Raw genomic sequence first — 26,200 nt, 5'->3', positions numbered from 1 at the left:
GACCCCCTCCTCCCGACTCGCCACCACCGCACCCACCCAACACCACCACCCACCACCCCCTCCCTACACACACACACACACACACGTACCATGCCCATCTGGGCAACAAAGCTAGCATCCACTCCCTGGGCAGCAAAGTCATCCTGGACCTCTTCCATCAACGAGCTGATGATCTCCGAGTACACGCTGTCAGCAGTCGCCATCCTGGCCTGGCTAAACTGGAGACGGGTGTTGCACTGCTGGTTTGCGTCTGACCAAACAAGCCGGAGTGGCCTCGAATGGCCACACGCCACACGCCACACGCCACACGCCACACGCCACATCACACCTGTTGCTGTCAGCAACCGAGTCGCACACACACACCACACACACACACACACACACACACACACACACACACACTCACACTCACTCACGTACGCACACCACACCCCGCACACACCCCGCACACCCTGAGCCATGGCCACCTCCGCTCGAGCCTCCACTCTCCCGCTCCCGCTTCATCGCGATGTGCTGTGCTCGGCCGGCCGGCTCCTGGCAGAGTCGCACGTGGCGACAAGCGCTGCTGGCGCAGATACCGGCCTACCGAGAATGATCCTCCCGCGTGCGCTGGATGAAGGTACCTTGTCGGGCTTTGCCTCGGATTTTGTCTCCTTTGCTCAGATCGTCGCTCGGAGCTGGGCTACCCGCTCGCGCATGCTGGCGGCCGATGCACTCGCGCGGCCAAAGGCGGTCGTGCACGGACTCGCCCTCACCGGTCACGACGACATCGTTGTCAGCGGCTCGCAGACGGTGGCACTGGAGCCCGCGCAGGATGCTCCACGCCCAGTCTGCTTGCGCATCGAGGACTTGGCCTGCCTCGCGAGAGTGCTCGCCGCAGGCGACCCGGACCCGATCGAGGCGCTCGCTGCGGTGGTCGCCGGCTACGCCACTGTCGCGCCGCTCACTGACCTCGAACTCGAGGTGGCGTTTGACGCAGTCCTCGCCTCGCTGCTCACGGCTGTTATCGCCGACCCGGCCGCAACCTCGAGCGCGGCGTATCTACTTTCGAGCCTATCGTCGCTCTCGCGTGACTGGGTCCACTTTCGCCTCCGCGCCGCGATGGGCCTCCCTGACCCGGTTCCCGGCACTGCACAGCTTGTTGCAGCCCTCGGCGATCCTGCGCGTACGCTTCCGTCGCTCTTTGCTGACCCGGCCGTCGCTCGCCGCGCCGCCGCTCAGGACTCTTTCCTTGTCCTGGACTTGTCGGCCAACTCGCCGCACGTCACCGCTACCGATGTCGCCGATCCGGCCATGTTTACTGCGGCTGTTGATGCCGCGCTGGCGGCCGCCGGAGCCGAGTTTGGCCTCGGCCAGTACCTCGAAGACCGTTCGATTTACGGCACCGACGCGTACGCGCCTCTTCCGGCGCCGGCGGCGCCAGGCGATGCCCCACGACGCGCCGACGGGCCTCAGTCCCTTCCCCGCCGGTCGATGCATCTCGGCGTTGACGTTTTCGCGCCTGCCGGAACCGAGGTCTGTGCTCTTCTGCCCGGCCAGGTCCACTCGTTTGCGGTCAACGCCGCGTTCCAGGACTACGGCCCGACGGTTGTACTCGCTCACTCTGTGGCGGCTTTGAACGTGGCGGCGGGCGGAGGCGCTGCAGCCGGGATTGACACTTTCTACACCCTCTATGGCCATCTCTCGATCGACTCGCTTGCCGGCCTTCAGGTCGGCATGCATGTGCCTGCCGGTGCCGTTGTCGGCGCGCTCGGTGACGTCGAGGTTAACGGCGGCTGGCCGCCGCACTTGCACTTTCAGATCATGCTCCACATGTGTGGCAAGAACGGCGACTTTGAGGGTGTTGCCCAGCTTCGTCACGCTCCGCTGTACGCGTCGCTCACTCCGGATCCAAACCTCCTCCTCCGCTTCCCAGCGCTGGGCGAGACGCACAGAGAGCGTGACACTGCATCGCGCGAGGTCGAGGACGCGCTCATCGCTCGTCGCACCGCTGTCCTCTCGCCCAACCTCTCGCTCTCGTTTGACGAGCCGCTGCACATTGTCCGTGGCGAGGGTCAGTATCTTTACGCCGCTGACGGGACGCAGTACCTCGACTGTGTCAACAACGTGTGCCACGTCGGGCACTGCCACCCGCGGGTAGTCGCTGCCGCCGCCGCGCAGATAGCGGTCCTCAACACCAATACGCGCTACCTGCACACCAACGTCCTCGACTACGCCGAGAAGCTGCTGGCCACGTTCCCGGACGAGCTCTGTGTCGCCTTTTTCGTCAACTCGGGCTCCGAAGCCAACGACCTCGCGCTGCGTCTCGCGCGCGCCGCCTCCGGTGGCGATGCCTGCATTGTCCTCGACGGTGCGTACCACGGCCACCTCAGCTCGCTTATCGAGCTCTCGCCGTACAAATTCAACGGCAGGGGCGGCTCCGGCCAGAGTGACCATGTCCACGTTGTGCCCATGCCTGATCCGTACCGGCATCCCGAAGCGTGTGACGGCGGGGCGGCGGGCGCCGCCGCGCTCGCGTCCATCGCTGCCGCCGGCCAGAAGGTCACCGCGCTCTTCGCCGAGTCGGTGCTCGGCTGCGGCGGGCAGGTTGTGCTGCCAGACGGCTACCTCGCCGACCTGTACGCTGCTGTTCGCGCCGCCGGTGGCGTCACTGTCGCCGACGAGGTCCAGGTCGGCTTTGGGCGTGTCGGCTCGTTCATGTGGGCCTTTGAGAGCCAGGGCGTGGTACCGGACATTGTGACACTCGGCAAGCCGATGGGCAACGGTCACCCGCTCGCGGGTGTTGTCACTACCCGTGCCATTGCCGACGCCTTTCACAACGGCATGGAGTTCTTCTCGACCTTTGGTGGGAATCCGGTGTCGATGGCGGTCGGCGCCGCCGTCCTGGATGCCATCGACGCCGATGGGCTTATGGCCAACGCGGCTGCGCGCGGCGCCCAGCTCCTCGCCGGCTTTCGCGCCCTCCAGGCACGGCACCCGCTCATTGGCGATGTCCGTGGCATGGGCCTCTTCATCGGCGTCGAGCTTGTCCGCGACGCCGCCACCAAGGAGCCCGCTGTTCCGGAGATCGACGCCGTTGTTGAGCACATACGCAGGCATTGGCGGACGTTTGTCTCGACCGACGGCCCGCTGCACAACGTGCTCAAGCTCAAGCCGCCGCTCTGCCTCTCGCACGCCGACTGCGAGCGGGTCATCGCCGCCCTCGACGATGCACTCACCCGTGTCGAGGCTGGCGACGTCGCAAGTTCGAGCCAGCCCCTCACATAACACCGCGTGACGCCGCAGTGACGCGTACCCCGAATTCGAACAATGTAATGTCCACGTGGTCCCGGCGCGGTCGGCCACCCCTCCCCACCCCCGCACCACCCGCACCTTTCCCCAACACCCGCAACCCCCGCACTCGTCTTTCCAACTTGCCATGCCTATGTCCACCGTTCCTGCCATTGCATCTCCTACTACGGTGCTTCCCTCGGGTACCCTGCTTGCCGACACCGACTCTATCACGTCGACGTCACTCCTTTGCAAGATTGGCGAGCTGGCGGCACGGACTGTCGGTCCGCTGCCGCAGAACGACGACACCATTGCTGCTGCCACCAACGCGGACCTCTTTGCCTTGCCACGCGCCATCGCCCTCGGCACTATCGATGACATCCTTGCACCCATGATTGGCAAGGCGCTCCGCCGCTGGGCACTCCAGGCTGCGCCGCAGCTCATAGCCAAGGCTGGCCGCGGCGCGCTCGTCGTCGCCGCGCACGGCCCGCTCCTCCCGACCAACGTGACTGTTGCTCAGGACGGGAAGGTCTCGTTTGCCGCAGGCGAGCTGCCTATGCTCCCGCAGCTGCGAGTGATTCATCTTGCTCAGTCGTGCGCGGCGCTCGCCGCCTCGGCCGCCGACCCGATCGAGGCTGCCGCCGCCGTCGTCGCCGGCTACACCGCCATCGCACCGCTGGCCGGGCACGAGCTCGATCTGTTCTTTGACACCATGCTTGCTGCTGTGGCCCAGGCCGCTCTTGCTGAGGGGACCAAGGCGAGCGGTGAGGCGCTCGCGGCGCTCTCGGCCGTCCATCCTCGGTGGGCGCGGTATCGGCTCCGCGCCGCTGCTGGCCTCGCCGATGCGGTTCCCGGCGCGGCGCTGCTAAAGACGGCTTTGGCTAACCCAGACCTTGCAGTTGCGCCGCTGGTGGTGGGCTCGCCTGCCACACTGCGGCCGAGCGGGAAGGCATCGATCCACACGGCGGTAACCACTGTGCCGGGTGCGACCGTGTGCGCCGTGCTCGGCGGCAGCGTCCACGCGCTTGGCAGCACCGCCGATGGCGACGTGGTGGTCATGGCGCATGCCATCGGTGATGTGCTTGATGCCCGGGTGGCGGCGCAGGCACAGATTTCCACCTTCTACACGGTATACTCAGGGCTGGACGCCGGTGCGGCGGCCGGACTCGACGTCGGCCTTGCCCTTGTGGCCGGGACCGAGATTGGCAAGGCGGCCGAGGCCGGTCGGGTCTGGTTCCAGCTGGCGCTTGATCTCTGTGGCAACGAGCTGGGCTTCAGTGAGCCGATGGCAGCTGAGGCGGCGGGGGTGTTCGATGCGCTCACGCCCAACGGCAACATTTTGCTCCGGATGGGCGGCGAGAATGAGAACGAGGCGTCGAGCGAGGCGTCAGCGTCGTCGGCGTCGTCGAGCCGGGCCGAGGAGGACGCGATGGTGGCACGGCGAGAGGCTGTTCTTGCGCCCAACTTTACGCTGCTCTTTGACAAGCCGCTGCACATTGTCCGCGGCGAGGGGCAGTACCTGTACGCCGCTGATGGGACGCAGTACCTCGACTGCGTCAACAATGTGTGTCACGTCGGGCACTGCCACCCGCGGGTGGTGGCGGCCGGCGCCGCGCAGATGGCGGTCCTCAACACCAACTCCCGCTACTTGCACAGCAACCTCATCAACTACGGCGAGAAGCTGCTCGCCAAGTTCCCTGAAGAGCTCTGCGTGGTGTTCTTTGTCAACTCAGGCTCAGAGGCCAACGACCTCGCGCTGCGGCTGGCACGGGTGGCGACTGGCGGCAACGCGTCGGTGGTGATGGAGGGCGCATACCATGGCCACCTCAGCTCGCTCATCGAGCTCTCGCCGTACAAGTTTGATGCGCCCGGTGGTGTGGGCAAGCCGCAGCACGTCCACGTGGCGCCGCTGCCGCACAAGTACCGCGACCCAGCAGCGTGTGACGGCGCCGCGGTCGGAGCCAAGATTGTGGCCGACGTCAAGGCGGCCGGTCAGAAGATCAACGCCTTTTACTGCGAGTCGATCATCGGATGTGGTGGGCAGATTGTGCTGCCGGACGGGTACCTCGCCGGGATGTACGATGCGATCCGCGGCGCCGGCGGCGTGACGATTGCCGACGAGGTGCAGACCGGGTTTGGCCGCGTCGGCTCGCACTTTTGGGCGTTCGAGACGCAGGGCGTGGTGCCGGACATTGTGACGATCGGCAAGCCGATGGGCAACGGCCACCCAGTGGCCGGCGTCGTCACCACCCGGGCCGTCGCCGACGCCTTTAACAACGGCATGGACTACTTCAACACCTACGGCGGTAACCCGGTGTCGATGGCGGTCGGCCTGGCGGTGCTCGAGACGATCGAGGCCGAGGGCCTTCAGGCCAACGCCGTTGTGCGCGGCGACCAGCTCATGACCGGCCTCGCTGCGCTCAAGGACAAGTACCCCATGGTGGGCGACGTCCGCGGCATCGGCCTCTTCATCGGCGTCGAGCTGGTGACCGACCGCGAGAGCTTCGAGGCTGACGGCGAAGCTGCGCGCAAGGTCGTGGAGCACATTCGGCACAAGTGGCACATCTTTGTCTCGCCCGACGGTCCGGGCCACAACGTGCTCAAGGTCAAGCCGCCGGTGTGCGTGACAGAAGCCGACTGCGAACGTGTCATCGCGGCCTTTGATGACGCGCTTGCTGCACTGTCGCAGTGAGCGGCGCCTTGCTACTTTACTATTCTCCCTCAACAAAGCCAAACGAATTGTTTATTGCAACCCAAATGATGTCATTGCTTCTGCGATCGCTTGCCGTTGACCTCGGCAAAGATGCTGTCGAGGAGCTGCGAGGGATGGCGGGCCTTGACCATGCGATCGCGGGCATCGCGGCGGCGGTTCTTGAGCTTGCGGCGCTTGTACTTGGACATAGACTTGTTGCCGGTGGTGGCCAGGATCTGCTTGTCGGTGAGGGCGACGCCGACCGAGGCGAGTGCAGCTTGCATGGCCTTGTCGGTCCGGGAGAGCTTGGCCTTGGTCTTGCGCTTGTCGAGGCCGCGCTTGAGGAAGACATCCCGAGAGCGGGCGACTCGCTTCTTAGTGCGGCGGACAAATGCGTTGGCGGCCGCCGCGCGGGCGTGGCCGGTCGCCTCGAGGCTGATCGAGTCGAGCGTCTCGACGCGGAACCCGGTGTGAGCCGACGACACGCGCTGCTCACGCTTGGCGCGCTTGGCTCGCCGAGCCTCGGCGAGGGCAAAGGCCACAGCCTCGTCACCGGTCAGCTTGCGCTTCCGCTTCGCCTTACTCCTCCCAGCGCCCGACGATGTTGCCTCTGTCGCCGCATCGACCTCCTCCAGCGCTTCGAGCACGTCCAGCGAGAGCAGTGGGCCAGTTGAGCGTGCAGCGTCTGTGTGTGTGGCGGGCGACACGGCCTCTTCACCGTCGCTGACCTCGGCGGCGCCGTCGTCGCCGTCCTCAGCCTCGTCCTCGGCATCCTCTTCGCTGGCGTCGTCGGTGCCGGCATCGGAAGCAGCATCCGACAGGGGGCCAGCGGCAGAGTCGGATGCTTCCTCTGCGTCCATGCTCTCCACAGCCGAGTCCGAGTCCGTGCCCGACTCGGGGGCGGGCTCGGTGCCCGAGTCGAACTCGCCATCATCCTGGCTGTCATCCTCGGCGGCGGTGTGGGTGGCGGCGCGGCGGGCGCGGGTGCGGCGAGGTGGTGGGGGTGACGATGAGGGTGACGGTGAGGGTGAAGGTGGTGCTGCTGGGGAAGGTGCTTTGCTCCGGCGGCTCCGTCGTGTCTTTGCAGGGCTCGGCTTGGCCACAGGGCTGGCGCTCGGCTGGCGGCGCCGCGAACGGCGAGTGGCAACCATTGGCGAACGAGCGACGAGTGACCTGGCCTCCCGCCCGGCCTCTCCTCTCGCTGCATCGGGCTTGTGTTTGGGGTGGAACGGTGCTGCGATGAGGAGGGGTAAACTGTGGCCTGCGTTTAAGCATCTAGTGGTGGACGACACGGAGCTGGTCAAGGGCCTGATCATGGTTGTGGGCCTCGGCTTGTGCAGCAGCTTCGGCGATGCCGGTGCCGACAAAGGCGGGTGCGTATGGCTCGTTGCGGCGCTGCTTGCGGAGCGAGGAGACGTAGGGAAGCGCCCACGGCACGCGCAGGTCCGAGACGGCGGTGCGCGCAGCCATGAGCTCGGCGTTGTTGCGTTCGTGCTCCATGGCCTGGATCATATCCATCAGCTGCTCAATCCGGGCCTGGAGCATGGCCTCGTTCTGGCGGGCGTCCTCCAGCTTCGGGCCGAGGGCGGCAGCGGCGGCCGGCGTCTCGCCACGCGTCTGGAGGTGAGCAAGCTCCTTGACCAGCGCTGCGTTGGCAGCCAGCTGAAAGGCCAGTTCCTTGCGCTTGGCCTCGTACATCGACCGCCACGACACGGTGTTGTCCTCCCACTGCTCCGGATTGTCGGGCCGCAGCCGCGGCAGCGGCATCTGTGCGGCTGCAGAGCCGCCGCCGGCAGCGCGCATGGCGCGGTCCTCGCGCGCCCGCGTCAGCTGGGTCAGCAGCTGGCCGAGCCGCTTGTCGGCCGCCGACGCCGTTGCCGGAAGGCCGGCTTCAAGCGCGTCAATGATGCTCTCGTAGTACTGTGCCTGTGCCTCGAGCTCCGACGCGTGCGCCGCCTCGGAGGTGGCCAGCAGATTCTGCCACCGCGCCTCGGACGCTGCGTACTGAACCTCGAGCTGGCCTTGGAGCGTGTGCAGCAGCAACTCGTTCTCCTTGCCAAGCTCAATGTTGGCTGCGCGCTCGCGCTCGAGCTGCGTGGCGAGCTCGCGAACCCGGGCGTTGCCCTCAGCAGACTTGTACTCAAACACATCGCGGCAGGCCTCGACATAACGGGCCTCGGCAGCGGCAATTCGGGCATCCGCATCGCGCGCCGCCTTGTCTGCTGCGGCCTTGGCCTCGCGCGCCTGCTCGGCTAGCGCCGCGTCGAGGCGGGCAGCCGCCAGCGCTTCGGCCTCGGCCAGCGCGACCTCATACTTGGCGTCACGGTCGCCCGTAGCTGCCGACAGCCGCTGAAGCGTCGACTCGAGGCTACGGATACGCTCGGCATACTCTCGCAGCTTGGCGTAGAGCGACGCCGGCGTCAACTTGGTGCCTGCCGGAAAGTGCTCAGCCAGCTCGGGCGAGCCGAGGCGGCCAAAGACATCATGCCACTCACCCACGATGCGCTCCAGGTGCTGGGTGTGGAGCGAGGCAGCGCGCTCCTCCTCCTCCAGCCCGCGGATGATCTGCCGTACCTCCTTGGCCATGTCGTACACATACCGCGTTGCCTTGGATCCGCGCCCATACGTCCCTGCGCCCTTGGCCTCGTAGTGATCACACACTCGCCCAAGCTCAATCAGGCTCGCCCTCGGCAGCTTTCGGAACGAGATGCCTGACGAGACGGGCTCTGGCGCCACCCTGTCCGCCGCCCACCCCCGATGTGCGTCCCGAAGCCATCACATCACAGACGAAGCCGAGGCAACCGATGTGAAGAACAATCCAACCGATGTGAGTCCTTGCTTCCATTGAAGTTCCATGACTTGACAAGTGGCAAGTGCCCGGTGGTGGCTAGCGGGTGGCCTGGCCGGCTGCCTGCTCCTCCTTGCTTTGCTCCAAGTGGCTGACTGGTGGCGGTTGGCTCGGCTGGAGGGGGAGGGGGGGGCAGAGCGTGGAGAGCGCGCGCAGTGGACACCCCCTCCCTCCCTCCCCCCCCCCCCTCGCCAAGTATGCCATCATCATGGCGGTTGGTACGTACCTATGGACTGGTTCATTGATGACAACTTTGGCCATGGCAGTCGCCGTGTCCCTAGTCGAGTGTGGGGGGCAGTGGTGGTGGCGGTGGCCTGAGGGGAGAGACCGTTGGTGGTGTGCGCAACGGCAGGAACAGGGGCATCGTCATTGACATGGATAAGCCACAGGGTCAGGTCATCATGGCCATAATCATCGCATACCCTTTGCCATAACCACCATCTCAGCCATTTCCACCCCCATCCCCACCATCCTCACCACCATCGTCCCCATCACCATCATCATCACCACAATACCCCCCCCCGGCTGTCATGCCAGCGACCGACAGAACTCTCCGCACAAAGGCCACACACACACAGACAGACACACACACACACAGACAAACACACATCTCTACCACAACCCCGCAGACCAATGGCTGGAGAGCTATGCGTCCGGGTACACACGCTACTGACCAAGGAAAGCCTGCGGGTCAAGTCGGCCCAAGCCACCCTGGCGGCGCTGCGGAGGGACATGGCCGGGCGATGCGAGAGTCTGGCTCGGCTGACGGCGACAGACAGGGTGCTGCGCAAGCGGGTGGAGGCGCTGGTGAACAACAAGATCCACATCACAGACGTGGTGGGCAGTGCGGCTTCCGTCGAGCTGGTCACCTCGCTGGCCGTCTTTGGCTCCAAGCAGGTCGACGTCACCGAGTTTGTCTCGCTCTTGCGGACGGCGCCCGAGTACATCGAGGACGCGCTGCTCTCGCGCGAGCTGTCGATGGCCGAGCTGGACGCGCTGACCGATGCGGTGGTCCTTGGCCTCTTCCACAACCACCACGGACCGGTCGAAGAGTATGCTCTCGTCCGGCTGACCGGGGCCATTCTAAAGCGGACGCTCGCCATGTCCGCATCGCTCGCCGACTTTCTCCACCCGCGCTCCATCGGCGTCCGCATGCTTGTCCTCTACTGCAAATCGTACTCGTTTGAGTTCCAGTCGTTTCTTGTTGCTGTTCTCCGTGAGCCATTGGTCTCGCTCCTCGCTGATCCGGAGCTCGATCTCGAGCTGGTGCCCGCCCTGCTGCTGGCCCGCATGCCTGAATCCGAGAAGCAGTGCCAGTACCTGGCCAATGTCAAAGCCGACGCCACCCTTCCGTCGCACCCTAACATGATCAAGGTCCTTACCGGCCGCTTCGACCGCATGGTCGACGCCGTCAGCTCGGTTCTCAATGCCATCCGCAACCACATTGTGCTGCTGCCGACCGGGTTCCGCGCCGTCCTCTCGTCGGTTGCAGCGTCGGCGGTCGAGGCGCTCGAGCTGGATAACCCCGAGGCAGCCCAGACCAAGCTGGTGACCGAGATTCTGTTCCGTCGGCTCATTGTCCCTGCCATCATCACGCCCGAGCCGTATGGAGTGCTCGCCGACACGGTCGTTCCGCAGCTTGCCCGCCGCAACCTCACTCTTCTCGCCAAAGCCGTGCAGGGTGCCATCTCCGGCGAACCGAAGCGGCTCTTCCGCGAGTCGTACCTTGCGCCGCTTGTTGACCGGCTCGCCGCCATCAACGCCGACGACATTGTCACCGCTGTCATGTCGCCGCTCCCGCTTGCCACTCTCACTCTCGCCATCCCGGCCGTCCAGCCTGGCCTTGGGCGCACCGCGTGGGCTACACTCTCCATGCCCCAGATCCTGGCGCTGGTGGCATGCATGGCCAAGACCGCGCCCATTCTCGACGCACGGACCGGCAACCGCGACTCGAAGATGTCAGTCTTTCTCGCTCGCCTCAAGAAGCTCGACGCAGAGAAGCTTGCGGCTGCCGCGCCGTCCAACGCCGTGTACCTGCTCCCGCTCAACGACGCTGCCACTGCTGCTGTCTGGGCGCCCGGGGACGAGAGGCCCGACCGGCCGTGGGCAGTTGCCATTCAGCCCGAGGACGCTGTAGTGGCAGCAAGCGCGCCGGCTGTCGCCGCCGCTACCGCCGCCGACCCGCCCGCGCTCGCCATCGCCAAAACCACGCTCCGCTCGGTCTTTACCGAGCTGCCACTCCGGGCGCACGACATGCTCCTCGACTCGGTGCCAGCTGTGCTTGAGGCGGCGGCGCATCGACTCGCGCACCGCTCACCGCGCATGGTTGTTCTCCTCGACAAGGCGCAAGCGTCGCTTGCTGCCCTGCCCGAGTCTTATGCCGCCGCTGGCTACGTCCCGGTCCTCGTCTCGCTCATTGCCGACCTGGAGGCGCGGCGGACGTACTCGAGCTACCTGGAGGGAGTTCACGAGGAGCTGGTCCTCGCGTACGCAGCGCTCGAGGCGGACATCGACCGGGTCCACGACGCCATCAAGCTCTCGCTCAACTACCAGCAGCTGGCAGCAGTGCAGCATGTGCTTGACGCGCACGCGGCCGAGGTGGAGACGTTCAAGGCCAAGTTTTCGTCGCTCATCCGCAACGACGAGCGTTCCGACGCGGTGGTCAAGCTCATGGACCTGCTTGAGGCTCGGCTGGCCGAGTCGGGCGTCGCCGCAGGGTCGGCAGCCAGCGCTGATGGCGCAAGCTCGAGCTCGGCCGGCACATCGGCCGACGACGCCGGCCCGGTGTCGTTGCTCTCGCCGCGCAGCGACGTGTGGGGCAGAGTCCTCACCGAGTCCAAGCTCCCGACACAGCTGTTCGAGGAGCTCGACGCGCGAACAACGCTCGAAATGGCGGTCATGTCGCAGATCTACTCGGTGGTCTTCTACCCACGGCCACACGGGTGGGCCAAGGGCAACAAGACGGTCGACGTCTCGATGGCGTGGCTCAAGCGCCTGAGTAACATCGAGCCGAGTGACGAAGCGCTCCAGATCGCGCCCGAGTTTCTCGATCAGGCCCCGTGGAGCGCGGCGCAAGAAGCCATAGGCACGCTCAATCTCCACAAGTCGCCACGCTCCAAGCTTGCCGTCATCCGCAACACAGCAGTGCTTTTGATGGAGCTGCTGGCGTCGTCCGGATCAGTGCCTGGTGCGGACGATTTTTCCCGGTCTTTACTTACGTTCTCGTCCGCTCCGGCACGCCGTGGCTTGAGCTCAATCGCGAGTTTATCGAGACGTACTACCGGCCGCGGGCTGCCGAGTCGACGCAGGACACGTATTGGTTTACCCAATTTGCGTCGGCGCTCGCGCTCATCAAATCGCTTGCCGAGCAGCGCTGACAAACCGCGGCTCACACGATCGTCGAGGGTAGATCGTGTGAGAGCCTTGTTCCCGTACGTCCGACCCATGGCGAAACCATCGATCACTCACACTGGCCATCATTGCCCCCACACCCCTTGTCTACCGCCGACACAAACCCTCCTCCCCTCAACTCTCCCTCAGCACTTTAATATGCTGCCTTGCGGCTGCCATGACGAGCCGACTACGCCAGCATGCCCTCGACAAGCGCAAGCGAGCCGTTGTTCGGCGCGGGAGTGAGGCCGAGGACCTTGCAGAGGAGGGGATAGACGTGGATGTTGGAAAACTCGGGGAACGAGGCGCCGGACTTAAAGGCCGGGCCCGAGGCAATGAACAGGGCGTGCATATCCTTGTTGGCCGGGTCGTAGCCGTGGGCGCCGCCGCCGATGTTGGCGATTGATGCGTTTGTGCGGACGAGCTTCCAGCCGAGTGACGAAAAGGCGACAATAGGCGGGATGCGGATGTTGTCGGCGAAAAGTACGAGCGCGGGATCTGCGACTTGCGGAGGACGGTGAGGTGCGGCGAGGCGGTGACGAGTGCATCAAAAAAGGCGTCACCATCGGCCGGTGTGTCCGGCCAGAACTGGAGGACCGGTGAGAGGTTGAGCAGGTGGCCACGGACCGTGGGCACGGCGGCATCGCTCGCCAGCTGCTCGTCGACAGGGTGCGCCGGCGTGTCGATGACGTTGACGTAGTTGTCGAGCGCGAGGCCGCGCGACGACGAGACCTCTGTCATGCCGTGGTCGGCGAGGACAACGATGTTGACCTTGGAGAGGAGGCCGAGCCGGGCAACGCCTTCGCGAAGCTGGTGTAGGGCGGCGTCAACGCGAACGATGGCTGCGTCAACCTGTGAAGAGTCCGGGCCGTAGTAATGGCCGGCCGTGTCGACTGCCGACATGTAGAGGCCCATGAACCGGGGGCGGGTAGCGGGCGGCTGGGCGAGCCAGCCCAGAAGCGTCTCGACCCGCTCCGGGTAGGGAACCGACGAGTTGTAGCGGTAGTAGTAGTCCGGGCGGACGCCCTGGATGGGCGCCTCGGAGCCGGGCCAGAAGTACACACCGGCCCTGTAGCCAACTTTGATGGCCGTGACCCAGATCGGCTCACCGCCCCACCATGCGCCGTTGGAGACGGCCGCGTAGTTCGAGATGCGAAAGGTAGCGTTGAGGTCCGGATCGTACATGTCATTCTCCAGAATGCCGTGCGACTCGGGATGCAGGCCGGTGACCACGGAGTAGTGGTTGGGAAAGGTGAGCGAGGGGAACTGTGGGATCATGCCTTCAGCAAGCACGCCATCCGCCCGCAGCGCGTCCAGCCCGGGAGTGGGCACCCTCTGCGACGTAAAATAGTCTGGCCGGAAGCCATCGAGCGAGACAAGGATGACCACATGCTCACCAGAGCCTCCATCGGCCGGATCGGCCGAGCTGGTCTTGTTGCGGGCATGAGCCACCGCCACGCCCACGCCCACCGCGCTCGCGCCCAGGACCAGCACCACCGCCACCGCCACGATCAGCCATCGCCGGTGGGCCATCATCCATCCGCCGCCGCTCTCTCGAGCCACCACACCGCCATCCTCCTGAGGGCCTCGGCCATTGCCCTTGCCCTTGCCCTTGCCCTTCTCGGACAGCAGCGCAGTCGAGTCGCGTGTCTCTCCAGCCAGCTCCACCTCCATTTCTCCGCTGTCCGACGAGTACGAGTACGAGTGTGCGGTCGACGTGGTCTATGCGGTGGGAAGCCCCCTTGTCCTGTTGTGGAGCAGGTGGAGTGGGGAGTGAGTATGGGTGGTGTGGGCGTGGTGTAGGCGTGAACCGAGGCGTCGTGGCCTGGCGTCCCACGCGCAGGAGCTGGTGGTGGAGACTCCTCGGAATGCCGTCGAGGGAGAGGCACACGAAGATCGGCCAGGGAAACGAGGATCATGATGCAGTGTTGCGAGCGAGAAGCATGTGGCGGCGCGCAAAGTACGTGCCAATCGTGCAGCGCGTCGCAACGAGCGGAGGGGGGGGGGGGGGAGGGGAGGGGGGAGGGGGGCAGCAGAGGGCGACTCGGTGGCGCAAGCGCCAAGAGGCAAACACCTACGAGGACAGCCACAACCACGCCCACAACCACACCACTCCCCCTCACTCCCCCTTCCGGCTCTGTCTCACAACACACAGCACACACACACACACACACACACACACACACACACACACACATACATACATACATACACACGTATATAGTGAGAGTGCAAGATGCCGCGCAAGGAGCGCAAGGCTACACCACCGCCACCGCCCATGGACGAGCACGGTGTCCGTGTGGGCGCCCGGCTGCCGGCATGGTGCGGCCTGGAGCAGCAGCAGGTCTTGGCCGAGGTGCTGGAGATTGAGAATGGGCAGTACTACGTCCACTTTATCGACTACAACAAGCGGCTGGATACATGGGTGACGGCCAAGGAGCTGGACCTCGACAACATCTCCTACCCGGAGCCCGAGGGCGGTAGTGGCCACGGCGGGTCGTCCAAGAAGGCCACCAAGGCGAGCAAGTCCAAGGCGAGCAAGTCCAAGGCTAGCAAGGGCAAGGGCAGCCGCAAGGGCAAAGGCGGCCGCAAGTCGGCATCGCGCGGCCGCCGCGGCGCGTCGAGCAAGGACGACGGCGACGGCAGCGGCGACGTGACCGACATGGAGGTGGAGGACGACAACGAGGGCGCGTCGACCAAGAAGTCCAAGGCCTCGCGCAAGAAGACCAAGGCCAAGGGCTCGGGCTCCAAGGCTGACGACTCGGAGGACAAGCACCACGTGTCCGGCTCGCTGGCATCGGCAGACACAACCCACGCCAACCTGGTCAAGAACATCAACACGATTGTTTACGGTAAGTTTGAGGTCGAGACCTGGTACTACTCGCCGTACCCGGCCGAAGTCTGTCGCGACAAGAAGATCTGGCTCTGCGAGTTCTGCCTGCAGTACAACTCGTCGCACCACCAGCTCCGCCGGCACCAGCGCAAGTGCACGCTACGCCACCCGCCAGGCATGGAGATTTACCGCAAGGACGGGGTGGCTTTCTTCGAGGTCGACGGATGCGTCGAAAAGGCGTACTGCCAGAACCTCTGCCTCATCTCCAAGCTTTTTCTCGACCACAAGACTCTCTTCTACGACGTCGATCCGTTCCTCTTTTACGTCCTCTGCGAGGTCTCCGACCGTGGCTACCACATGGTCGGCTACTTTTCCAAGGAAAAGATCTCGTCCACCAACAACAACGTGGCGTGCATCATGACCCTGCCGTGCTACCAGCGCAAGGGCTACGGCATGCTCATGATCGCCTTTTCCTACGAGCTCTCCAAGGTTGAGCACCAGCCGGGTGGGCCCGAGACACCGCTCTCGGACCTCGGCCTCCTCTCATACCGCTCGTACTGGTCCAAGTCGCTGCTCGTCCTGCTCAAAGACACCGACCTCGACAAGATCTCTATCCGCTCCATGGAGAAGGAGACGTGCATCAAGGCCGAGGACATTGTCAAGACCCTGCAGCTGATCGGGGTCATCTCGGCGTCGTCGACCCGCGAGCTCTACGCCCCACCGTCGCTCATCAACAAGTACCTGTACAAGAACGGCAAGCCGCGCATGCCGCCGGTCATCGACCGCGAGGCCCTTCACTGGGTGCCGTTTATCAACCCGCCGTCGACCCGCGCCCGCGGTTAGTGAGTGCCTCACACCAGCACCACCTTGCCAAACGCCGACGGGACATGGAAGCACGGCGGCGACTTGTACGTCGGCGACCAGGCCAGAAACTGCTCGCCAGCCGACGGCGAGACAACATCGATGCGGAACATGTTGAGGTGCCACGCTGATGGCGGCGGATGAGCTCCTGGCGCCACGGTTACATACGGCACGTACACCGCCGCCGTCCACCCGTCGGGCGTCACCCGCGCCCGCGCCTCGATCGCCGTCGCGTTGCACGCCATCAGATCCCCAGTCATACCGGCGCAGTCGTCGTCCGGATTGGTAATGTGTGACTCGAAGAGCACGCCCTTGGGCGAGACCTCAATCTCGACGTAGTGCTGCGGCGCCTGCGCCGGGTAGCCTAGCCCAGGCGCGATGAACACCTCCACCGCGTCGTACTCGTACAGGTGATCGTCGCACTCGGTAAACGGGTTGTAGATGTACGAGTCCTGGGCTGTGTACTCGAAGAACAGTCCGGCGTAGCCATCGCCGGTCAGATGACACACCTTTGCCACAGTCCTGTGTACAGGCGCCTGCCTCGCACCTGACGACACCACAAACGGCGCCGTCGTTGCCGCCGTCCCAAACGCAAACGGCGCCGAGCACTCGGGAGCCTCCAGCACATAACCCGAATCGTCCTGGGCCGCACCATCACACACCAGCACAGCCACCGCCGCCACCATTACCAGTACCACGCATACCACGCTTGAACACTTGCCCCTCTGCGCCTTTGCCATCATGTCGTCGAGTGGAGTGGCTATGCCGCCACGGTGACCAGGCGTCCTCACTCGTGCCCAACTGCGTGCACGGACAGGTCACGGCCATCGCACGCTTCCCCATCATGACCGCAGCACGTCTGCACATGTGTATTCTTGTGGAAATCCCTTGCCCACATATGGTCCCATCCGATCCGAACCCGCCCCTCCCTCCCCCCTTCCCCAGAGCCCAGACCAAGGCAGGCACGACCACCAACACCACCACCACCACCACAAACACACACACACACACACACACGCACATACACTCCACACACTCTACAAATCTGACCCTCACCCCTCCACCATGCAGGTGGTAAGCACATGGCTGCGACCATCGTCTCCAGCCACAGCACGCTTCTTGGCGGCCCTCGCGGCTACCACTGCTGTCGTGCCTCCGACGAGGGCCCAGCCTCTGGTGGGCGTGGTGGCCAGCGCCTTGCATGCCCGGGCACAAGTCACGCCCGCGAGACACGGAAGCAGTGGACTTGGCAGTGTGCCTCCCGACCTCTGTCGCACCGCCTCTCGTGCCTTTGTGCCCGCGTCAGAGTCGGACGAGGACGAGCCGGTCGTCGGCTCGCCGTCCGGAAAAGGTCGTGAATCTGCCGATGCCCTGCTGGCGGACCACCTCGGCGTTGCTGCCTGGGAGCCGTATCTGCCCGAGCTGCTTGATGGCGACGAGGCGCACGAGGCGCTGCTGCTCATTGCTCTGACTCCGCAGTGGTGTTCGGCCCTGCCGTCGCTCCCGCCGCTTCTGGACGCGCTGCCGCGCCCCCGATCCCTCCATCTGGCTGCCTACGACCTGCTCGTTCGACTATCCGCTAGCCGCGCCGGTGGAGACAAGGCCGCCGAGCTGCGGCACGATCTTGACTCGCTTCTCTCGCTGTTGCGGTCCGCAATGCTGCTGGACAAGGCGTGCTCGCCGTACTCGGCGCTCGCGGTGCTGGCTGCGGTCTACGCCGCCGCGTCATCCCAGGCTAGAGCCGGACGCGATGCAGATGCTCTGGAGATACTCGACAGCTGGGCAGCATTGCGCATTGCGGCGCTACGTGCTGTGCCAGATCCGAACCAGGCAAGTCTCGAGTGGACTGTCGCTGTCGTTCTCGAGCGTGCTGGACTTGGGGCATGGACCGGCCACTGTGAGCTCCATACCGACGATGCCGCGCTTGTGCTTGCTGCGCAGGCGCTTGCGCTGCTCGGTCACCTACGCCGTGACACGGCACTCCTCGCTGCACTCCATAGCAACGTCTCCTCGTTGAGTGCGTCGGTGGATGCGCTGCAGCCGGTCGCCGCCCGCGTCGCCGCGATGGCGCGCCAGCGGCCGACGGCTGGTGTGCTCATCACCCCGCAGGCCTGGCTCGCCGAAGGTCGCGCTGCGCTCGCTCGCCATGAGTGGGACGCTGCGCTCGGTGCGTACCTTCGTGCCGTCGACAGCCCTGGCACCGATGCGCAGGCGATGGTCGAGGCCTACGCCAACGCGTCGGCAGCCGCGCTGAGGGTCGATAGGCCGCACACCGCGCTCCATGCAGCCCAGCGCGCACTGAGCATGCTTGAGGCTGCAGATTGCCACAACTCTATTCTCCTTGCTCCAGTGCTTGTCCACAACATCCTTTGTATCCTCGCCCGCCTCCCGCGCACTTTGCGTAAGGCCACGCTCCTGGCGCCCGCACTTCAGACTCTCGCTGCTGCAGCGCAAAAGGCCGCGGCTGCTGATCCGGCTCTTGCCCATGTGGTCGGTTTCTACGCAGCACTCGCGGTCGAGGCCCGTGCTCTCGCTTCGCCCAGTGGCGCCGCCGACGCCAACAGCGATGGCGGCGGTCACTTGGGCAGCGAGTGGCGCACGAATGCGCTCGTCATCCGCCCGTTGAGCGAGGCATGGCTCCCTCGACGCGCGCCCCGTTCTGCTCCTGCCCAAATGGCGGAAGCGTGGGCGCGAGGCGATGCGCGATCCACGGTTGCCGCGGCGCTGCAAGTGCTGCAGGAAGCGCCGGCGCCCGGGCGGGGACCGCGGCCGGATGCCCCCATCGCTGCCGCCACCAACTGGGCCGCCGCCCTTGCTCACAATCACCTCGGCCTCGTGGCTTGGGGAGGGGGCGAAGTGTCGCTTGCTCGGCGGCATTTCACGCTCGCACGACGTGCGGCTCCATGGCATCTGCCATCGCTGTACAACGCCACCGCCGTCGCAGCCGGTAGTCTCGAACCGAGCCTGGCGGCGAGCTGGCGGCGGATGGCCGAGACCAACGTACCCCGCGAGGGTATACCTGGCGTCGACATTCTCGCGGAGAGGGTGGCAGGTCTTGACCATGCTGAGAGTACCGTGGCTCCGGCAGATCCGCTTCCGCCGGCGCCAATGCGGCGTTTGCGTTCACCGGTAGTGGTGAGATCGTCGCCGACTCCCCCGCCAACGCCAGCGGCGCCAACTCCGCCGCCGCGCCTTCCGCTCTCGCCGCGCATTCTGCCGTCCCCGCGCACAACAGCCGTCGAGATTGCAAGCACCGCTGCACGGATCAGCTCACAGCTGGAGCTCGCCGAGGAGCGCGACCTGCTAAGCTCGCCGCTGCCGCCGACGCCGTCGCCGCTCCGGGCTAGGGCGCGGTCGCGGGCAACACCTGCTCCGACAACAACAGCTCCGCGGCGGAGCCACTCGGAGCTCTTTGCCGACCTTTCGCCGTCAGTCTTCACCTCGCCGCCGCCCATCGTCATCAACCTCGATCCCGAGTCTGACGTCGATCCGCCAGCGCCTCTCGCGCCGGCCGGAGCCACCGCCTCGGACTCAGACTCGGACGACGCGCCGCTCACCCGACTTTGTCGGCAGCTGTAGCTGCGGCTACAGTCACACTCCTCGTACAGCGAGTACACGCACACCGGTAGCACGCGCACGTTACTTTTCCTCACATGCTTCATGCGCTCCGCTGTCTGTATGCGGCACAGGTGCGACTGGCGCGGGCGTCGTCGTCGTCGTCGTGGCGGCGGCGGCAGGCCGACGACCAGTACGTGCGCAAGGCCCGGGCACAAGGCAAGGTCTCGCGGGCGGCGTTCAAGTGGTCGGAACTCGACGCCAAGCACAAGATCGTTACCCCCGGCGTCAAGCGGGTGCTGGAGCTCGGTGCCGCACCTGGATCGTGGACTCGCGAGATCGGCGATGCGCTCGTCCGTGGCTCACCGGCAGCCGAGCTGGTGACCGTCGACCCGGGCGCGATGAGTCCGCAGGTTGTGGCGTGGCTCCAGAGCTCTGGCCTTGCACACGTCCATCATTCGATGGTGATGGAAGAGCTCGAGCTGGACGAGCTGGGTGTCTTTGACGTGGTGGCATCGGACATGGCGCCGGCGGCAACCGGGCATCGCGGAACGGATCGGGCCCGAGCCGAGGCTCTGTTCGAGGCGGCGCTGGCGCTCGCTGATGCGGTCCTTGTTCGTGGCGGCAGCATGGTGGCCAAGATCTTCCGCAACGGGATGGAACGCGCGGCGCTGGACGAGGCGCGCGAGTTGTTTGCCAAGGTGGTGCTGGTCAAGCCCAAGGCGTCACGGTCCGAGAGCAGGGAGATGTTCCTGGTGGCTAAGGGCTTTGCCGGCTCGGAGAGCGGTGCTGGCGGCCGGTGAGGCGGGGGGCAGATTACAGCCGGTATTTAGCAGCGGCTACGGATCAAAGGCAACCTCGAGGACCTCGACTTCGTCAAAGATGGACGGGTCGTGCGGCTTGACAGGTGTGGTGGTGAGGACGTCGACGCGCGAGAAGGAGAGGCTCCGCGGGGTGGTCGATCCGGCGGCGGTGGGTGAGCGGAAGGCCTGTGGGCCAGTGCCGGCCTCGTACGATGAGGGGCTGCTGGTAAATGCAGGCGCCTCGAGCATCCGCTGGCGCTTGTTGGGTGGTGTATGCGGCGAGCCGGGGAGCAGGTCGTGCGGCGAGCCGGCGCCTTCGCTGGCGACTGTCGCCTGGGCCGAACGCGGGCGCTTGCGCGAGGGCGTGGCGGACGCCGACCGCGCCGCCGGCGAGGCCGCAGGAACTGCGGTCGCTGCTGGCGAGGTGGGCGCGGTCGCCACCGCCGGAGCGACGGCTGGCGATGGCTCGTTGGCGGGCGTGGTGTCCAAGGAGCGGGCAACGCGGCGCGGAGCGGTTGTGGGGGCGGACGCAGCTTCCGGCGCAGAGTTGGTAAACGGAGAAAAGGCCGAGGATGACGAGGCCGCCACCTGCGCCGCCGGGCGGCGGGCCGCCGGGGTGCCAGCTGCAACGATGACCTTGGTCGGCTGCGAGGCTGGCGGAGTACCAGATACAGGCGCGGGCGCGGGCGCGGGCGCGGGCGCGGATGCGGCAGCAGGTGCAGGTGCAGGTGCAGGTGCAGGCGCAGGCGCAGGTGTCGGCGCAGCAGTGGACAGCGTGTTCGGGACCGGGACCGGGACGGAGAACGGCTCGACGCACGCCATGTTCAGCTCGGTCTGGGCGTCGAGGACTCGGTCGACGTAGGTCTTAAGCATGGCGGGAACCTCGAGCGAGGCGGCGTTCATAACGCGCATGACGCGGGCGAGGTAGTGCGCCGACTCGAGAGTACGCGCGAGGCTGGGGCCGGGGTTGATGCCGCCGGCCTGTGGAGGTTGCGACTCGGTGGCTGCCGGTGCTGACTTGGAGCCCATGAGCGAGAGCAGGGCATGGTACGACATGGTCGAGCCAGTTTCGACCTCTGGCAGCGAGGGCGAGGACGGCGAGGTGACCGGCGGAGTGCCGCCGATAGGCACAAACGAGGTGTTTTCGCGCGCAGAGCGCGAACGCGGGGTGACGCCGCGGAGCGCCGGCGAGATCTTGGGGAGGGTGGCGGACGGCGGCATGCGGGCGGCGCCGGCCACACCCTCGATGACCGCGGCCAGGCCGGCGTCGATGTCGAGGGGAGGGCCAATGTCGGCGAGTTCAAACGAGGCCCAAGTGTACATCTTGCGGGCCGAGGAGCCGCCGCGGAACGATTTCTTGACGAGGCCAAGAGCTTCGAGCACGTTGGCAATGTCGTACATACGGCGGAGCTTATTGCGGCGCTCGCGCGCCATGGTCTCGTCGCAGCCCTCCATCCGGAGCAGCTGATCGGCGGCGGCCTCGAGCCTGATGGAATGGTCCGAGGAGGCAACAACAAACTTGAGGAACTGGCGGGTGAGCTGCGAGAGGAGGCGGAGCTTGCGCGGCTCGGCCTGCTTACCCGAAGGCCCAGGCGGTGGGCGGAGGGCCGGCGGGACGATGCCAACCCAGTACCCGGCGTTGATCTCGATCTTGAGCCGCTCGACAAGGCCGCGGAGGGCGGACATGCCGTGAAAGTAGTACTGTGCCTTGCCGAGTCGCTCAATGACGGTCAGGGCCTCGAGTACATTGACAACGTCGTAGATGCGCCGGCGCTCGACACCCAGCGTCTTGGTCGCCTCAAGCAGCTCGACGATGTCCGAGTCGAGCTCCTCGCACATCGAGACAAAACGCGAGCAAAGCTTACCCAGCGACTTTTCCTTGCGCGACTCGGACGACTTGCCTGCGGCCGACGTCGGCCTGCTTGATGGCTTGCTCGTCGACGACTTTGACTTTGAGCTCTTGGCCGACTTTGACGCTGCCGAGCCCACGGGCGTGGCCTGTCCAGAATGGCCACCAGTGGCATTCTTCTTGACGGCACGAGTCGAGGCGGTAGCCTTCTTTCCACGCGACATCGAGCTGACTTGTTGTGTATGGAAGGAGGTATTCAGGAGAGCCTGCGTTGTGGGGCGGGGCCATGTTTGCGTTGGCGCCCAAATGCCAGTAGAAAGCACAAACACCCGGCGGGGGTTTGCCGCCGAGTGACAGCGAGACGCATTGTGTGGGGAGGGGGAGGAGGGGGGGGAAGGGGGGAAGGTGGGGTGACGGTGAGGGTGGTGGCGATGGAGGGAGGGGAGGGGAGATGAGGAAGGGGTAGGGGAGGGGGGGGGATGGAAAGGGGGCATGCAGTGGTCCAGGGGAGGGGGGTGCATGGGTGGTGCGGAGGGGGGGGGGGGGGGGGGGGCTGCTGGAGGTTGTCGAAATGGCCATTGGCGCCCTTTTTGGCGGGCTGGGGACAGTCACTGCTACACGGGGGTGTAGCGGAGCGGGGGGTGGGGGTGGGGTAGGGAAAGGGGGTGGTTGGGCTGAGTGGGGGGGGTGGACATACCTGGTAGGGGGGTGGAGGGGTGGAGGGGAGGGAGGAGGGCGGGGGAGAGGGTGAGGTGTGCAGTGGGCAGGTCAAATCTACTGTCTCGGTGTCGAGAGCAGCGGCGGCGAGGCGGAGCGGAGCGCAGCAGGCCATCGGGCCACGGCCATAAAGGTGATAGACGAGACAAGATTCTCCGTGTTACTCTGTAGCTAGGCGCTAGGCCTTGGGCGGCATCGAGACCGAGACAGCACGTCCATCGGGGAGCTTCGGGACGAGGCCACCAGCACCGCGGACCTTCGGCCCGCTGCCTGTGGAGTTCCTGGAGGCCGGGCCGAGGACGACAGAGCGGACGCGTGTGGCAAACTGGAGGGTGCAGACGGTCTCGGTAAAGTGCTCCGAGGCCGGATTGATGTTGGCAAAGAGGAGGGTCTTAGAGTCACCGCCGATCGAATCCTGCAGCAGGTAGGTGAGCTTAGAGTCGCGGTAGGGCACGTGCGGTTTGCCGGAGGAGATGGCGGAAATGCAGTTGCCGAGGGCAGAGAGCGACTTGTTGATGGCGGCGGCCTCAGCAAGGGCCTGGCCGGTGGCCTTGGACTTGCCGACGCGCTCTGAACCGGCAAGATCGACGAGTGTGAGCTTGCCAAAGGCCTTTGCGCCCGAGATGCGGTTCGTCGAGGTGATGCGGACCTGCATGATCGAGTGCGAGCGCGACGAGACGTCGTTCATGGCCGTGGCCGTGACTGACCGTGCCTTGTCGCCCTTGGCCATGATGGCCATGACGTCTTGGGTCGAGGCGACGGGTTCGAGGGTGATGTCCGGCACTTCCATACCGTGCGGGCCACGGCGGATGTCGAGCTTCTTGGACGACGAGCCCGACTTGCCCCAGCCCTTTTCGGACTGCTGCGGGTTGAGCAGGTCACGAATCTCCTCGTTGTAGATCTCGAGGTACGAGACGAGGATCTCATAGTCTGCGTCCGAGTCCGAATCGGTGGAGCGGAAGAGCTTGTCAAGGGCGCGGAAGTTGACACCGCGGTTGTTCTTGGGGCCCATCATGGTAAAGGTCTTACCAGCACCGGTCTGGCCGTAGGCAAAGACGCAAACGTTGTAGCCGTCGATGGCCGAGAGGATAAGCGGCTCCATGTCCTCAAAGACCTCGTCCTGGGTCGCCCCCGGTCCAAAGACCGAGTCAAACTCAAAGGCCTTAACCTTGCCGTCGTCCGAAGTGATGGAGACCTCGCCCTCGCCGGGGAAGCTGGTGCACTCGCGGAAGCCGGCCTGGACCTCCTTGGGAAGGAGGCCACGGGCACGGCAGTAGACGCGAATGTTGCCGCGGAGCTCCTGCAGCTGGTTGTAGAGGAGCTTCCGCTTGAGCGACTCGGCCCGGTACTTGGACTGATACTCCTGGATGGCGCGGGTGGTGTCCTCCAGCTTGGCATCGAGCGCCGACGAGATGTCGGCCATGATGGCCACAAACTCTTGCTGCTGCTCGATGAGCGCCTTACGGAGCGCCTTGGCCTCCTTGCGAAGGGCATCGACCTGGTCGTCGAGCGAGCCGATGGCCGAGCCGACAACACGGACCGAGTTCTGTGCCTCCGAGTACGCGTTGAGCGCCGACGACATCTCAGCGTTCTTGGCCTTGAGCTTGGCAATCTCGGCATCCTTGCGCTCTAGCAGCTCCTCGGTATCGGCCGATGCCCGGAGCTTGGATTCGATCTTGACGTTCTTGGCCGCGTCGTCGAGGTCCTTCTTGAGCCGGCGGTTGTTCTTGGTCAGCTCACGGACCTTCTTCTTAAGGTCGAGCTTCTCCTTGGACAGCTGCCGGTTTGAGGCCATGATCTCCTCAAACTTGGTCTCGGTCCGGTCGTGCTCCTCCTTGAGCGTGTCGCGGATGGTCTCGACCTCCTTCACCCGCTTGGCACGCTTCTGGGCGAGCTTGAGCTTGGTCTTGAGGTTGCGGACCTCCTTCTCGAGCTGCTCCACCGCGTCGCCCTGTTCCACCGCCCCACCCAGCATCTGCTGCTCGTGCTCTTCGAGCGGAATGCCGGCCTTCTCCTTCATGTCGCGAACCCATGACGGCGGCATCTTTTTCCACTTGAGCTCAGCATCGTCGAGGTAGTACCACACTTGGGTCACCTCCTCGCCCATGTACGTGGTGTATACCTCGCCCGTGGGCGCCTCGTACGTCGAGACCTGCGCCTCAACAGACTGCGAGCCGCCGACCGCCGACGGCTCATGCTTCTGTGCCCACTCGTCCGGATCAACCTCGCCGCCAAACGTGCCCTTCCGCGCATCCTCCCACTCTTCCGGGAACTGAACCCACTCGCCAAGCTGAAAGTCGCAGTAGTACCGCACGCCCGAGTCCTCAAACGTCAGATACTCCATGCCTGTCGCCACATCGGTCCACGTCACAAACACCACCTTTTGGAACTCTTGGAACTTGCCACGCTTGAGCCACTCCTTCGGGAACGGCTCCCAGTCGTCCTTGGCCGGGTCCAGGTAGTACCGATCCCCACCACGCGCCACGCACACCTGATAAGTCGTCCCGTCCTCGTGCACAAAAGTCTCGAGCTTGTAGTCGTCCTCCTTCTTCTTGCCTCCACTGCCGCCCTTGCCCTTTCCTTTGCCCTTGCCCTTGCCCTTGCTCTTGCCTGTCTTGATCGAGCTCTTCACAGACTCCTTGCCCTTGCTCTTGCTCTTGCTCTTGCTCTTGCTCTTTCCGCTCCCACGCACATCCGACTGCGACTCTGGCGTCTCGCTCGGCTCGTTGCTCGGCTTGTCTTTTGACGCCCCACCCCCCACTGCAGCGGCAGAAGTAATCCAACCACACACACGCACACATCCACACACACATATGGTTCGCTCCTCCAGTGATTCTGTACACCCATGTATGTTCCCTCTTCTCTCGGCAGGCACACCTCGCCAAGGCCTCGCTCGTGCCCCTTGACGAGCTCTGTCTGCTGAAGTCCGTTGGAAGTCGCAAATATTGGCAAAGGCCAGCTCGCTACTCGCCGGAAGGCCCATAGTCAAGGTCATGCGCATAGAGAGGATGAGGTACACTCTACTTATTCGGTAACATACTCTTCTAACTTTCTCTCCGCTTGCTCCGCTTCGGAGAGTTGTGTGTCGTCCGTACTCACCCGCAGGTCGACGAGCAAGGAGGAGGTCTGTCAAGAGGAGCACGTTTGTACCGATCACTCTGTTCATGGCAAATACCATGATCATCGTGAGCCAAACCAAACCATCCTTTTGGCTCCAGGGAACAGTTGAGGCCAACGAACAAAATGATTGGAGGCTGGTTGGCCTTGGACTGATGCAGACGGTTTTGTGGCTCCCCATGGTTGGTGAGCGGCTTGAGAGACAGGGTACGGCCTGCTGCGAGCACCATGCACAACAGCAGTAGCATCGTGGGAGGATCCAAGT

At 65.0% G+C, this 26,200-nt stretch overlaps 13 protein-coding genes across 13 annotated transcripts in view; 6 read left to right on the top strand and 7 right to left on the bottom strand.

Moving 5' to 3' along the window:
• AMSG_04387 (CBF/Mak21 family protein) overlaps positions 1 to 203 on the bottom strand; it is a gene marked incomplete at both ends in the record, with an annotated part of 2,074 nt that extends 1,871 nt beyond the window's left edge. Inside the window, one exon of the mRNA XM_013903274.1 lies at positions 82 to 203. Coding sequence (XP_013758728.1) covers positions 82 to 203 — 122 coding nt within the window. The remainder of the gene's footprint in view (positions 1 to 81) is intronic.
• A 256-nt stretch (positions 204 to 459) lies between these two features.
• AMSG_04386 (4-aminobutyrate transaminase) lies at positions 460 to 3,331 on the top strand (the record flags this gene model as incomplete). Its single annotated transcript, XM_013903273.1, has 1 exon — positions 460 to 3,331. The coding sequence occupies one exon, from the start codon at positions 460 to 462 to the stop codon at positions 3,265 to 3,267; it is 2,808 nt and encodes a 935-aa protein (XP_013758727.1). The 3' UTR covers positions 3,268 to 3,331.
• A 76-nt stretch (positions 3,332 to 3,407) lies between these two features.
• Positions 3,408 to 6,182, top strand: AMSG_04385 (4-aminobutyrate transaminase). Its single transcript, XM_013903272.1, has one exon. It carries the CDS (start codon positions 3,419 to 3,421, stop codon positions 5,960 to 5,962), a length of 2,544 nt encoding a protein of 847 aa, XP_013758726.1. The 5' UTR covers positions 3,408 to 3,418; the 3' UTR covers positions 5,963 to 6,182.
• Positions 6,000 to 7,121, bottom strand: AMSG_04384 (uncharacterized protein). Its single transcript, XM_013903271.1, has one exon. The coding sequence runs from the start codon at positions 7,111 to 7,113 to the stop codon at positions 6,034 to 6,036; it is 1,080 nt and encodes a 359-aa protein (XP_013758725.1). The 5' UTR covers positions 7,114 to 7,121; the 3' UTR covers positions 6,000 to 6,033.
• Positions 7,122 to 7,237: 116 nt separating this feature from the next.
• AMSG_04383 (uncharacterized protein) lies at positions 7,238 to 9,088 on the bottom strand (the record flags this gene model as incomplete). The annotated part of the gene is made up of 2 exons (XM_013903270.1): positions 9,037 to 9,088; positions 7,238 to 8,699 (listed from the first exon to the last, which is right to left on the bottom strand). Exons 1-2 carry the CDS (start codon positions 9,069 to 9,071, stop codon positions 7,238 to 7,240), a joined length of 1,497 nt encoding a protein of 498 aa, XP_013758724.1. The 5' UTR covers positions 9,072 to 9,088.
• Positions 9,089 to 9,443: 355 nt separating this feature from the next.
• AMSG_04382 (uncharacterized protein) lies at positions 9,444 to 12,187 on the top strand (the record flags this gene model as incomplete). The annotated part of the gene is made up of 2 exons (XM_013903269.1): positions 9,444 to 11,990; positions 12,062 to 12,187. 2 exons carry the CDS (start codon positions 9,444 to 9,446, stop codon positions 12,185 to 12,187), a joined length of 2,673 nt encoding a protein of 890 aa, XP_013758723.1.
• Positions 12,188 to 12,342: 155 nt separating this feature from the next.
• AMSG_04381 (phosphodiesterase I) lies at positions 12,343 to 13,874 on the bottom strand (the record flags this gene model as incomplete). The annotated part of the gene is made up of 2 exons (XM_013903268.1): positions 12,343 to 12,698; positions 12,764 to 13,874. 2 exons carry the CDS (start codon positions 13,872 to 13,874, stop codon positions 12,391 to 12,393), a joined length of 1,419 nt encoding a protein of 472 aa, XP_013758722.1. The 3' UTR covers positions 12,343 to 12,390.
• Positions 13,875 to 14,313: 439 nt separating this feature from the next.
• Positions 14,314 to 16,340, top strand: AMSG_04380 (histone acetyltransferase). The gene has a single exon (XM_013903267.1). The coding sequence runs from the start codon at positions 14,437 to 14,439 to the stop codon at positions 15,874 to 15,876; it is 1,440 nt and encodes a 479-aa protein (XP_013758721.1). The 5' UTR covers positions 14,314 to 14,436; the 3' UTR covers positions 15,877 to 16,340.
• AMSG_04379 (uncharacterized protein) lies at positions 15,826 to 16,580 on the bottom strand (the record flags this gene model as incomplete). The annotated part of the gene is made up of 1 exon (XM_013903266.1): positions 15,826 to 16,580. The coding sequence occupies one exon, from the start codon at positions 16,578 to 16,580 to the stop codon at positions 15,885 to 15,887; it is 696 nt and encodes a 231-aa protein (XP_013758720.1). The 3' UTR covers positions 15,826 to 15,884.
• Positions 16,581 to 16,959: 379 nt separating this feature from the next.
• AMSG_04378 (uncharacterized protein) lies at positions 16,960 to 19,473 on the top strand (the record flags this gene model as incomplete). Its single annotated transcript, XM_013903265.1, has 2 exons — positions 16,960 to 16,968; positions 17,203 to 19,473. The coding sequence occupies 2 exons, from the start codon at positions 16,960 to 16,962 to the stop codon at positions 19,471 to 19,473; spliced, it is 2,280 nt and encodes a 759-aa protein (XP_013758719.1).
• Positions 19,474 to 19,547: 74 nt separating this feature from the next.
• AMSG_04377 (ribosomal RNA large subunit methyltransferase J) lies at positions 19,548 to 20,257 on the top strand (the record flags this gene model as incomplete). The annotated part of the gene is made up of 1 exon (XM_013903264.1): positions 19,548 to 20,257. One exon carries the CDS (start codon positions 19,548 to 19,550, stop codon positions 20,250 to 20,252), a length of 705 nt encoding a protein of 234 aa, XP_013758718.1. The 3' UTR covers positions 20,253 to 20,257.
• Positions 20,258 to 20,288: 31 nt separating this feature from the next.
• Positions 20,289 to 22,325, bottom strand: AMSG_04376 (uncharacterized protein; the record flags this gene model as incomplete). Its single annotated transcript, XM_013903263.1, has 1 exon — positions 20,289 to 22,325. One exon carries the CDS (start codon positions 22,323 to 22,325, stop codon positions 20,289 to 20,291), a length of 2,037 nt encoding a protein of 678 aa, XP_013758717.1.
• A 635-nt stretch (positions 22,326 to 22,960) lies between these two features.
• On the bottom strand, positions 22,961 to 25,946 carry AMSG_04375 (ATP binding/microtubule motor). The gene is made up of 2 exons (XM_013903262.1): positions 25,859 to 25,946; positions 22,961 to 25,578 (listed from the first exon to the last, which is right to left on the bottom strand). Coding segments are annotated over exons 1-2 (2,583 nt in total). The 5' UTR covers positions 25,860 to 25,946; the 3' UTR covers positions 22,961 to 22,996.
• Between the last annotated feature and the right edge of the window lie 254 nt (positions 25,947 to 26,200).

Source organism: Thecamonas trahens (genome assembly GCF_000142905.1).
Source record: "Thecamonas trahens ATCC 50062 unplaced genomic scaffold supercont1.18, whole genome shotgun sequence".
Lineage (NCBI taxonomy): Eukaryota > Apusomonadida > Apusomonadidae > Thecamonas > Thecamonas trahens.
The sequence above is the reverse complement of the archived record's forward strand: the minus strand, read 5'-3'. Positions and strand labels throughout refer to the sequence as shown.